We start from the raw sequence: 13,230 nt of genomic DNA, 5'->3' as shown, positions 1-13,230 counted from the left end.
ATATGTAATGTATCAACCTACACCTATACATAAAGCGTCTATCAAGCTATTTACTGAATTCGTACTATATAATGACATGGTAGAATGGTAAGGGCCGTGATAATGTAGAGCCGAACGCTTTTCACACAGAGACATCCGCCCGCTAACCGTGTGCCGCATACTCATAAAGATCGTACAGAAGGTAATCCGTGAGAGAAGCCGGAGAGAATGGATAAACGACTAAGAAATGCTAATTTGCAGGTCGAAATTATTCGGATCATGCTGTGAGAACATCTGATTCATTATCGGTTTCTCGACGCCGCACGGCAATCCAGATCCATCGCCCATCCGCATGGGTCCCTGGTGCGCGTTTGACAGGTCCATACCGGCTGGGTTGAGACTGGTACGGGAATGGTTAAGATTGTGATGGTGAGGGGGTCCCTGGGTATGAAGGCTGGTCACAGTCTGACGCGGCGAGATACACTCTGAACCGTGACGCTGGCCAAACGAGCGGTCACCCTCGTCGTCCTGTTCTCTGCTGGAAGCTGAGGTCCCGCTCGAAGCCGACGAGATGGAATCATGCTTTGTTGCCTGCTTGACCATACGCCCCAAGTACAGGTGGATAGCCTCATCATCGCACCGTGAGTGCATGAGGATCTGGTCTTTCAGCGAAAGCAGTTGGCTGTGCAGTTCCTTGATTTCGATCTCAAGGGTGGACTTTCTACGCGACACCTCCTGGAACCGTGTCCGCAATTGGTCCGTCTCTCGCTTCTTCTTCTGACGCGACTTGCTCGCAGCGGCCCGGTTGCGCTCGAGGTGCTTGGCTCGCTTCTCTGCGTCTCCGGTCTGCCAGCGTAGTGGCGAGGATGACTTGTTGCTGCTGATATCCGAGTGCGGCGAGAACCGGAACTCTGGATCTTGTTCTGCGGGGTTAAAAGTGGTGGAAGTAGAGGAGAAGGATGAGAAAGAGGGCATTGGCCCGTAAGAATTGAGGAAGCCCGGCTGGTTGAAGTCGTCGGTTGAGTCTTTACGGGTGTCGCGGGGCGCTGGGCGGAGGGCGCGGGTGCGGTAGCGAGGACGCATCATGTCCTCGTTTGCATTTGTGCTTTCGCCCTGCATGGCCCGTACGGAGACCATAGCGGGTTGGTGGGGTGAGAATTGCATGTGTTCCAGCGGCAGCTCGTGATGATGCCCATCTTTTTCGAGTAGAGAGAGAGGAAGAAATTCTGGAGAGAATTCCTGGCCCAGAAATAGTGACTCGGGGGCGATCGCGGAATCCAGGCTGGGATCGGGCTGATAGAAAGTTGTTTGGCTGGTCATGCTGTTGGTTACCAATACTGTTCCTGCTCGATTTTGGTAGTCTTGATATGGATGTTTTAGCCAGCTGGGTCTTTTGATATGGTGCAATAGCACTTTCCCGGCCTATCGGGAGATGGTAGGGAGCGTTAAGGTCAATTGAGAGGTTAGAATGAAGAAAGGCTGTATTGATTGGGCGTTACAGATACTAAATAGCTGGTCTGAAGTTGCAAATGTTGGATGGATCAGCAATTGAATATGAAGTTAGAAAAGAAAAGCTTTAAGGTGGCCCGTAGCTTTGCCATGGAGCTATATACCGATCCACGAGGGCATCGAGTAAGCGGGGAAACCAGCCCTCAGCGCAGGTATTGACGTTTTCCAAGGAAGGATCGCGATAACCAGACTCAAGGAAAGTTGATCTTGGCTACCATACAAAATAGCAGTTCTGAAGGTCCATGGCTGTAAGTAGATCAGTGTCAGAATGACGCCTGCACTCCTGAATTCGTGCAGGTGTCATGTCTCGAAACAATCAGAGTGGCGGGAAGAGAAATACTGCTTGGGTCCCGCTGCGATTGGTACCTCCACTTTACTAGCACAAGCTGTACTAGGAAAGGTATATCGTAGCCTTGTGAATCAGTTAGTCTTTGAACCCTTCCTGCACCGGGTTTGGATGGTGCCATTCTGCCGTTTCTCGCGCAGCGGGTACCCGGGGGGGTAGCGATTCCGGCGACCCAGCTAGTGTAATTGAGCAGAATTGTGAAGAAGTACTGGTAAGTACTGGTGCAGTAATCTCGTAGGATCAGTCTCGGGAGAAACGTCCGGCAAACGTGCTGATGCAATATGACATAGAGCCCTGTAAGGCCGTTGATCTTGGAGTTCTTGTTATCATCCCTCGCTCAGCTCCTACCCCAGCAAAAGTCCAGACCATGTCTCAATCAAGCCACTGCGAACCTTGACCATTGGAGAGTGATGAGTAAACTTGCCACCTACCCTTTTGCCTAAAAGGTTAATAGCCCTGCATCCGCCAATCATGGAAAATAGATCGTGAGTCAGGCCGCCCGCACAACAAGCAGTGCCGTTGCCCGAATGCGGCGAGAGATGATCGATCCAAGCCTTGTAAGCGTACACTAGGCTTTAGCTTCGGCCAATGAAAAGCAGCTGGAAGTGGTATCCGGCTCATGAGGCGGGTTTTGATATTTTATCTTGACCCTGCCAACCGGTTGCATCACCATTCATTGGTGGGGCACCGGCAAGTGTCCAAGTTGATAACTTGTTTCCTGACCAATCCTGCAACTCACTACATCCTGGAATTCTCGATCCTTGTGCTGGGAAGACTCGGGGCGGGAATGTTGTTTGCCATCCCGGGATTGTGATCTATCAAATCCATGGAGACCGCACGCTATTCGCGTGCAACCGCTGGGCGACCCTGCCTATCAGCCATCACATTCCTGGGTTTGACGTCTTTCCGCCATGGACCTTTGGAATTTTTGGTGATTGTTCTTGAATGCATAGATGGCAGAAATCGAGCTTCTAGGAGGCAGGTCAATATCCCTTGGGAACTTTGGCTGCAGAATTCCAGCACACGGCTGTCTGGAATGTGAGAAAGTAGGAAAATTTTTGGAGTTATATTTTAACGGGCGCTTACCTTCTTCGATTCAATATCATCGTGATGGACAGAGGAGCTTTTAGGAGTGAATTATCTCCCTGCGGCACTTGATATCAAACTATACTGCTGAAATGGAAAGAGAATTGAAGGATAATGCGGTTGCAAGCAAGCCCGAGCTCTCGGTACGCTCCACCCAACATTTCTCTTTGAGATATAGTTAACCTTGCGACTCTTTTGAAATACTCAGAGCGACGTCATTGAAGCCAAACCCTCTGATTTTGCCTCAGAACAATCCGCGGTGCCAATTAGATCGCAACGCAGAGAAAGCACCTATTCCACATGCTTGAAAACTCCACGGGCCTCGAGACAGAGTCTGCAATCTCTGGTTACCAGTCCCCAGCACAATCCAGAGAATAACTATTACCGACAGCCTGGCTGTCGCGTGTTTCGGCGAGTGTCGCATCTCGATCATGCGACCAGCTCATTATGCCGTGACCCAGAGAGCCCATTGTCGCGAAGTCGGGGGTTCTTGAGGAATATGAAATCAAAAATTCGCATGCCGTCTCTATCCTTGAACCATCAGGACGTGTCGCAGGAGATCAAGCCAAGGCGTAGTAGGATGTTCGTTTTGTTTTCTTCTCGGGCGCTATTGTTTGCAGAGGGTCGCCGCGATTATTCCTCGAGGAGATATTGAGTTTATATGAGGTGTGCTTTTGGTGGTGCTCACAACTACCAACACTTCTTATATCGCTCCAGCGCTTCTGGCTTGCATCGAATAATCAGGTTGCCTCTGACACGCATTGTTGCTGGATTTGACATGCGGCATCACAAACTCGAAATAACAACATCCTCTGGCAAATCAATCAGAGATGTCGTAAGCTAGAAATAAAACCTGGAGTATGGTCTCGCCCTGCGTGAGCAAATCCAAACGACTCAATAGGAGTCGGGTTCAAGATCCTGTGTGGGTCATGTACGAGAGCTTCGCGTCGCAGAAAGTTCCTACGGCCTTGATTGGTGGAAGAGATCCAAAGAGAGAAATCAGTTCATTTTGGGAAACCAGCATCCAATGACGGGCAATCTTTGGGCGCTTTTCGCTAATTGAAATTATTGTGTCATTAGTGTCCTTAGTTTCAATAATGTCTTGTCGACGTCGACCACCCGGGACTTCCATTATCCGAGGCACGTGCTCGAGGGCATATCAACCATGGATTTGAGTCTCTCAACCACAAAAGCGTTTTGCCTCGCCGCATCAACAGTCGCAATGGGGAGTATCAGTGTCAACTGGATTTCCCAGCGAGTCATCGTGACTAGACGTTATTGAGAGCAGGCCATGGTTTTTTGTGGACTGCCGCAATCAACCTGGCCGCTTCATTTCGGGATTTGACACCATTAATTATCCCCCTCGCAGCCCGTAATTGCATGGCAGAGGCGTAACGCGAATCACGAGAGGCCACAATCCTTCGTATGTAGCTTGGAGTAGTGCTGGGGTACTGATTGAAGCCCGTAATAACGAGACGCCTATGGACTCGTGCCAGGATGCGCGTCACCGGGTTCTTCCGACAACCACAGCCACCGATATAACCATTATCCACATTGATCCATCCCAAAAAGGCTCAATGCGTCTTCGCGCGCTGCAGGGGCGGGGCAGGGTATCGTCGGAACGGGAGCAATCCGGGGTAGCTAATGGAGATTGAACGAGATCTGTAGATCTAGCTGGATCGATGACTCAAAGCAAATGCTTGCTATGATCAGGGATACGGTAAATTGCTTGATAATTCGACGGTCCCTAGTCGAGGCGCGAGTCAGTAACACGGGGCAAGCTAGGAACGATCGCGGAAGACCCGCAGGAACAATCCAAGGTTGGTTGATCAGGTGCTCAATGAAGGGCTGGCCAGAAGCACATACGTAGGCAGACTCAACTTCAAGGAACGTGAAACGGCATCAGGATCGAAATGACGTACGCGTAGAGAGTCCGAGGTTCGAATTTTGGATAGCCTCGTGAAGTGGAAGCGAATCGAGTGGTCGCCGACCGGAAGCCAAGCTGAGAGAACCCCGTGGGCAGCCAGAATGCGGGGTTGCCCTGAACCCGCCTGCAGCCGGGTCTTATCTAACTCTGGTATCCTCCACCTGTCTTCTCAGCCTTCTAGCTGAATCCAAGCTCTGAATCCGAGAAAGGAAGTTGAATATGGAGGTAGAACATTCAACGCCTCCCACGCCTACCGAGGGCGTTCAGAAGAAGCGTCGACGGACCGAAGCCCAGCTGGCGCGCAAACGACAGGCCGACCGTATCAACCACAAGGCCAAACGCGAGCAGCAGAAGCGGCAGATGGAGAACCTGGAAACACAAGTCACCAATTTACAGCAGGCCGTCCAGTCGCTCACCGATCAAGTTCGCGTCCTCAACGAAAGACTGCGGGATCAGTCGCGATATTTCTCTTGTTTTGATCTCGCGGAAACGCCCAGTCCCGTCGGTACCGCCGGCAACTCGTCCACCTCGCTTCCGCAACCGCGGCCGCTTCCCAACGCGCAGGACATGCTTCTCCTCCCCGCAGATAAGCTACCCATGCTCGTTCCTGCGCCAGTACTTGGGGAACCCGATAATAATGTCCCTGTCGACTGCCGGTGCGGAGTAGACCATCGCTCGTACTACGAATGCCTCGAGTACTCGACCTTTTCCATCCTCCTCCGCGCTCACCAGGGCCTCAACACAAGCCTCTCGAATCCGACGCGGCTTCCTCGCACGCCGTCTCTAATACATGTCTTTCGCCCAGCGTCGACCGACAATCCAGTCATCCAGATCCTTGGCCTCGTCTTCAGCCAAGTGCGCCCGGCAAATGTCCGTACTCTGTTTGCTTGCTATGTGGTGATGTATCGCTTTCTACGAGTAAGCTCCTCCTACACAACTGGCAACCATATATTTTCTCCCGCCTAACATCCTGGCTAGTGGCGCCTCTGCCCTGACGAAGAAACCCAACGCGATGTCCCAACCTGGCTATATCCAACCGAAATTCAAAAGACCATCCCGCATCCCGTTTGCATCGACTTCCTCCCATGGCCGGGCCTCCGCGATCGTTTGATACACAAGGCGCAGCAGATACAAGACCCCCGACACTCAGTGATGATGTACATGCGCTCAATCCACTTCCGGTGGCCGGGGGACCAGGAGTTTATCTACACCAATGAGAACGGGGAACTGATGCCGACGCCGAGTTTCGAGGCCGGCTTGTACGCGTACGAGAACTGGCAAGTGTCGCGCGAGTGGGCAGCAACGTTTCCGAAATTGAAAAAGTACGTCAACGTTGGTGATGACGAGGGTGTTCTGGTATGAAACGCATATATGACCATCCACATCGTCGCTGGCGTTGCCGAGCTTTCGGTCATCGTGGTTCTTATTTAATGTTGCCCATTGAGCAATCTGTGCAATCTACTTGCAGGTGTACATCATGGGTCAAAACAACTAGAATCCGCAAGTAGCGCTGCTGCAGAGCATGTACATTCCTCATCAAGCTTACCATGTTCTTGTATTTAGCTGCGGCAATAGCCTACAAACAACATCATTCTTACACCTTCAGGAATTCGTACCCGGGCGTTTCTGAGCCCAGAGTCATATAGTCCCGCTAACCTTATAAAGTTGCATACAAACTATGTAACCCCATTCCGGGCACCAACAGTGCCAGCAATTGTTTCTTTGAGTTTGGCGTGGCACCATAGCGGGGTTCTGAGACTTCGAGGACTAGACTCTTCGGCTTTGTTCCTCGTGGTCAAGTGAGCGAGCCTGACATGCATAGTTGTCCCGCAACGGTTGCAATAGCGGCTGTACTCCGTTTCTTTACAAATGGACATGGGTTCTTCGAGCCCGTTTCCTGACGGCCATCCATGTCTTGCCCAGCCATCTTAGTCTGGTTCTTGAGTGGCCACTCACATCGAGTGTTGTCTCACTCATATCACAACAGCCATCCATATCGTTACCAATCATCCTAGCCTTCTTTCCCTCATTGGCCACTCACATTGACTGCTGTCTTCCCTTGCGCTTGTCTTCGGATCCGCCAGTCTGATATTCGAGTTACAGCAGATAGCCCCTGCGCAGAAATGATCGTATGATCACACTCTCCGCATCGTGCACAGTGTCTTCCCAAATCGACCTGACCGTTCAGCCTGCCAGGGCGTCAGCTCCCTAGACGAAGAGTGTGCTAGTGTTCCTGCTTGAGGCTATGGTAAATAATCCATGCCCCCTGACATGAATCGGCGAACTTAAGTCCTGCATGTGTTGATTCAATTTCCCGAAGGCTTCGTTGAACGAGTTAGGGCCGTCTAATGCCTTAGATGAGGCTGTCGATCCACGTTCGCCGTCTTTATTCCAGCGGGGTCTGAAAGCCGGTGCAAACGTCGTTCAGTACCATCGCAATGAGCCTGTTTTAATGAAGCTCGACAACTCGCTGTTCAAACAGATAATGGCCGGCGCGTTTGAGAAATGCGGATATGTACCCCATCCAGCAGTATCAGGCTTGATTGTAGCCCTTTACTGAAGTGTTAAGTAATGAGTTGTCTGGGACGAACAGCCACACCATCAGTATGTTATGTTTGAGGAATGCCATTGGAGATTACGAAGGGGCTTTACATATTATCGTTCTCCTGTCCTGAAAGGGTAATCTGCAGAAAGCCACACAGATGTGATTCTCCCATTTTGTCACGAGTGAGAAACTTTGGAGATAATCCATTAATTCCTCGAAGTCATATCGGAAGGATTTAATGGTGTTTAGGGAGTAGAAAGGTGGCCCTGGATGATTAATCCCTCAAGCCCAAGGGAGCCACGTGATCGTGACTGGCATCAAGGCGACGGCATGAAGGTCCTTTCTCTCCCCTTCCGTAATCTGCCTGACCACATTTCACCCACGAAACCTCCTCCGAGATTCGAACGAATACAGGAACAATGATGCTCTGCGTGCTGTCTCAGAGAGAAGAGATGAATGAAACCCTTGCGAGTGCGGTTCGGCTGAATCCGCTGCCTAAAATCCAGTCTAAATCAATTCTAAACAGGCAGTACTTGCTCTGAGATGCAGAAAAGCTCTAGAGCCGCAGGGGCCACGATTTGACCTCAGCCTTGGAGAGCTTGGCAGAGTGCCTTTGTGACTTGTGCTGGTACTGGCACATCCTGATATGTCGCAAGGGTCGACTAAGCACGACTTTTTGTGATTCCCGGTTGCGACTACCATTTACCTTGAGCGTCTGTGAGACGACTATGGCCTGGTTCAGTTCTCTGCAGATAAGATCCCCTTAACTAGATGTGAATGCTCCAGATTGACCAAGTGTCCTCGCATAGCCGAGGTGTCAGTTCCAAGAGAGATGAACTATCCTTGAAGAGGGCCAAACCATGCATACGAATTCGATTGTGCGATTGGGTGAAGGGTGATTTGGCATCGAACCTAGTGATTATACGAACACTGAATCCTTGTCCACGTCGAAATCTGAAATTCTTAAGCGGCAAGATGCTGGCCTCGACCGCAAGGCAACTGGCCCATCATATTCTCACTTTGCTGGGACAAGTGTGTTATGTTTCCGCCCGAGGAGTGTACTGTAGAGCCCGCACAGGCTTCAGTATCTGTGGGTGAAGTATTTATCATGCAATCACCGGGCGTCTCCTGAACATTAGGGTCGCTTGCCCAGCGACACGGATAACCTGACATTTTTATCTGAACCCATACTGAAGATGTTATGAATATGGCTTAGCGCTTGGAGTTGGAGTAATTGCTTGGAGTTGGAGTAGTTGATACTCCAATATTAAGGGGCTATATAAGATGACACGTGTATCTCCCATCTTTCTGTTCTGTAACTAAGTCCATGAGCTCGCTCCCTCAGACAATGATCACTTAGTTCTCTCTATTCTATGCCAACTTCCTCTGACCAACTGTGGATTTCACTACAGAAGACAACGGCTCAGCATCAGTTTCCGGAAATAAATATCATGTTGTTTGAAGGAAAGAGTTGGATTTTACTGAACTGGTGCGTTTGAGCTCTGGTGGATCTACCCCAACCGCCCGCGTCGAAGTTGCCGCCCAATCTATATACAAAGGAATGTACCGTCAGCGTAGATATCTGTTCATCATCATGCCCGCCGGAGAATTTCGATTGTTTCAGAAGATACGGCGCGAAGGCGTTTACGAAGGTCATCCTCCATTTTGGAGAACGTGGAACCTGATAACGGCAATATGCGTCTCGCAGCAAGCAACGGGTTCTCAATGATGCTATCTGTGCTGTTGGGGCCGAAAGTAGAAGCCGGCGAAAGACACGACCTTAGGCGAACATTTTCTAGCCGTGATGCAAGGACGTTGACAAGCCGCTGTACGCGGTGTAATTCGCTCAAGACAAGCTGCGCTGCCATACGATTTTGGTTTCTTCCTTCAATAGAGTAACTGCCTACCGGGCCTGGCGAGCCCGGTAACTGCTCGTCGAATGGAAGGAATTGCCTAGATCTATCTGAATGCATAGAGACCTCCTGTCCCCAGCCCCTGGTGTCCTCCGTAGCGGGTATTTGTCCCCTCGCTGCGGCGATATACCTACCCATCACTTTCAAAACAGCAAGTGAGACAATGGATAGTATGTATCCGTCGTGAGAGCAAGGGCAATCCATAACAGCGCTGAGCGTGTCGATAGCCTCTCTATTATCTGACACAACGGACTCTATCGTTGGGGCCCTGCTGGAACTCTGCTGTCTATCGGCTTTCTTGCACGGCGTCGGCGTGTCAGCAAACACGTCCCTGAAGACATCCAATACAGAGATCAGACAGGACTTCACGTGATTTGATGTGGTTTCTGAAGTGTCTTCTGATTTCGGATCCGAAAGCGCTGGCGTCGGAAACAACGGATGCTCGGTGACCGACACAGATTCCCCGATTGCCTGAGCTGGTAGTGAGTCAATATCGCAGGTATCGAATAGGGGCGATCCCATGACTGATCCAAACAAATTTCCGACATCAGGGGGCATTGATATCAGCGACGACAGATCCCCAACATCTGGGTTGAACGCGCTGGGAGACAAGAAGGACCGCCAAACGTCTGGAGTTTGGGGTATGCAATGATCTGGAGAAGGCTCTGACGTCGGGATAGGGGTTATCGGCGTCAATAACGGGGTTTGCGATGGTCCGCTGGTGACAGGGTTTGATGGCAAGACGCTTGAGGTTGCGTTGCCGCCGGTATTTGCCGGATGGATTGCTGGGGATATTGTTAATGTTTCTGTCGTTCTTCCTGTGGATCCCGATCCCAGGAGCTGTGCTATGCTGCGTGAAGTACGGCCAGTCCGGCGGGATACTTTATACTCGCAAGGCAGCCGACGCCGAACACAACGACCGCAGATAGGCTTCTCCTTGTTGCACTTGACCTTTGAATTTGCACAGTGGATGCAGCTATCCCGGAGCTTTCGTGGTTGCTGTCCGTTGGGAAGGCGACGAGAACTCGACAGTGAGCAAACCGAGCTCGACGGGAAGGGCTCCGTCATCATGAATCACGACGTTTGCGGATGTCGGGGTTAGGTGAGTCTTCGGGGACATTAGACGACTGGGAGGATGACTACGCTGAAGAGGTAGGAATGAGCAACAAGAGGCTCGTGCCTTGTCGGCCAATGTATGGTATTGTGCTGTCCGAGACTAAGACAGCTGGGCATCACTTTGACCCGGGGCTCTCTTCCGTTTATCTGACTTCTTTGATAAAGTGGCCTTTGCTTCTGCTCACGAGGGAAACTCGATCCATGTTACGAAAAACGTGACTCTGCAATAGCAGGCTGATCTGGGATCATGGTAGGTCAATCCGACCTGGGGCTGCAGGTTTTGCAGGGGCTAACGCAAAACAGGGCTGATAAATCCCAAGACTCGAAATACAAATACCGGAGTTTGCTCTAGTCAGAATTGTTATCCGCTTGGTATTGATGAGCTGGCATGGGCCGCCATCTCAAGTCAGTGTCTCCTGTTGAATACAGCCACCTTGGCGGCAATGTGTCGCCTCCATGAGCCAACCTAGGATTGACTAGCACAGTATCTCAGAACGGCTTTGATAGTACCTGTTCTTTCCCTATCGGAGCTATGACCTTGACGCCACTAGTCACCTTCACTTCACCAGCCCAAAATCCAAAGGATCCATACTGTTTTGGCAAGGTATGCGTTTGTATGACTAGCTTGGCGTCTTTGTCGGGGAATGGAGGCCGCTGGATGGACCTCACTGCCTCGGTCCGCACAGTATCTGCACTCGTTTCCGTTATCTTTACAGTCAAATCGCAAACGAATTATTATCGCCAGCTGCACAGTCAACCCCAAAATACTACATAAAGAATACCGAGAACAATGGCAGCGAGATGCACTGAGCACAGCCATGGATATGTCCTCTTGGTATGCAGTATAAGGAAAAACAAGGCACGATTGGAATACCAGGTGTAGTCTCGCATCACCATTGGCCCTATTTTTTACGATGGAGCGATCGCCTTGGGCCCTCAATTCAGACCAGGAACAGCTTCCGGAGGCAGATCAATTTCGGGACCCCCAAATAGCTAGCCTTCTGCGCTTACCTCCGTCGCAGTTTTCAACCAGGAAAAGACAAAAATGATCGATGATGATACTTCACAAAAGATGTAAATAATGGATGATTAGTACGTTACTTACACTCTAATACAGCTTCAGCTTTCTTCTTTTTATTCTGCTATCACTTGGGGCACAGCGTCTCTATTGGAGTGCTGGAGGATCCGTCATATCACGTCAGCGACTTACTTTTGCCTCCAGCGTTACTTGCTCTAGCAGCATCCCAGAAGTACATCGTCGCTGTTCAACTGACCATAATTTCGGCTTTGAGCCCAACTACAGTTCGATTTCAGACTGCCCACTCTGGATATTCCAATCCCAATCGATGATAACTGCTTTGCGGGCAGAAACAAGGTCTGGACGCCAGCAGTGTCTTGGTGAGCTTCAAGCTTATCTGCTTATGACGTCTCCTGCATGATATCGCTGTACCGAGTGTCTTACGGCAGGATAGTTCCAAATGATCCTGTGCTATCCGTCAGACCGGCACTTTCTAAAGCCTGATTACTACTCTTTTTTGATACAGTTCTCAGTGTGAAAGTCAACGATGCTGTGGCTGGCCTCAGTGCCGCAGTTTCGATTTTCTCTTAGAGACCGAGTATTGTTGCACTGCGTCAGAGCGCTCAGCGGATTGACCCGCTGACATCCGGCAGCGAATATAAAATGCAGCTAAAATACTAATACGCTTACACTCAATACGCCTGCGAGCTGTGTATATCTGCTTCTGGCGCTCGCAGTAGCGTACAGTATTAAGTACTGAAATAGGCTCATCGGAGCCTGTGGCTGCAGATGACGTATCGAGGCGCACGCCCAGGGCTCATGTCCCACTAGCAATACTTCACCGAGGCCCATCCAGATCTTTCCCTAGCTACAGGGCAAAGACCGGATCAACGCAGAAATCCATGTCACTCCGGACTTCGTGGTGATCCATCCATGTTGCTTCTTTGACCTAGAAAGGGTCTTTGATGCTTGCGCATCCCTGACAAATTCTGCCTGAAAGTGTCAAGCACTCCCTGGACTTATGCAACCATGAGGCTCACAGCAGTGATGATACCCAGCATCTGATAAGTCTTTGCAGCATTCGAATGTACCAGCAATTTTTTCCTTATCAATTCGGCTACCCTATGACGCAGCGGGATTTGGTCCTTAGCTTGCTGGCCTATAGAGTTCACTCCGCCTTACTCAGAAGGTCATACTAATCACGACAATCACAATCTGCAGCAGAGCACCAACGAGGCGGGCCTGGTCCCTAGCACAGAATAAAGTTTAAGATATCCAGGTTCTGGGGTGGTTTGTGGAAGAAACTGCCGAAATTCCTGTCCGCCATGCGGAACTGATCCGCCTGGTAGGCATCGCGGCTATTATACTGACAGTACCTTGCATCACCTGGCACCTAGGGCTAGGGTTCTATTGGGTCATTTCTTGGGTGTCAAAACACTCGCCGCATAGAGTGCTGTTGCAAATCAACAAGGATGGCAGGACGAGGAACAGCGGCCCCGCGCCCTTGGTGTACCCAATCGCCCAAATGCGTGTCATACGCGGGGAAGGCGGCTTGCCCGTCAGGTCTGGACCATTCCAAACGTAGGGAAGGAGGAGGGAGGAGGGACCACTGGGTCTTGAAGATGCGTATAACAGCCACTCGAGACTATGTCTGTTCGTTGGCCATGCCACTAATGGGGCCACCGCCACTCTAGGGCTCCTGCAATACTCATGGAGGAATCTAGTTTTACGGCCTGACCGGTTGTTATCCACCCGCCTGGGCCGATTGTCAAAGCAGCGACCCAGGAATCC

The 13,230-nt window shown here is 50.7% G+C and overlaps 3 protein-coding genes across 3 annotated transcripts, besides 1 other annotated feature; 1 reads left to right on the top strand and 2 right to left on the bottom strand.

Annotated features, from left to right (window-relative positions):
* Positions 1-13,230: part of a sequence feature (contig 1.158 1..283337(-1)) that runs on past both edges of the window.
* ANIA_08643 (bZIP transcription factor) lies at positions 15-1,299 on the bottom strand (the record flags this gene model as incomplete). Its single annotated transcript, XM_676820.2, has 1 exon — positions 15-1,299. One exon carries the CDS (start codon positions 1,297-1,299, stop codon positions 220-222), a length of 1,080 nt encoding a protein of 359 aa, XP_681912.1. The 3' UTR covers positions 15-219.
* Positions 5,067-6,342, top strand: ANIA_08644 (bZIP transcription factor; the record flags this gene model as incomplete). The annotated part of the gene is made up of 3 exons (XM_676821.1): positions 5,067-5,765; positions 5,826-6,203; positions 6,316-6,342. The coding sequence occupies 3 exons, from the start codon at positions 5,067-5,069 to the stop codon at positions 6,340-6,342; spliced, it is 1,104 nt and encodes a 367-aa protein (XP_681913.1).
* On the bottom strand, positions 8,985-10,373 carry ANIA_08645 (uncharacterized protein; the record flags this gene model as incomplete). The annotated part of the gene is made up of 1 exon (XM_676822.2): positions 8,985-10,373. The coding sequence occupies one exon, from the start codon at positions 10,371-10,373 to the stop codon at positions 8,985-8,987; it is 1,389 nt and encodes a 462-aa protein (XP_681914.2).

This window comes from Aspergillus nidulans, chromosome III (genome assembly GCF_000011425.1).
Source record: "Aspergillus nidulans FGSC A4 chromosome III".
Classification (NCBI taxonomy): Eukaryota; Fungi; Ascomycota; class Eurotiomycetes; order Eurotiales; family Aspergillaceae; genus Aspergillus; species Aspergillus nidulans.
Note: the sequence above shows the minus strand (reverse complement) of the source record. Positions and strands in the feature narration are given on the sequence as shown.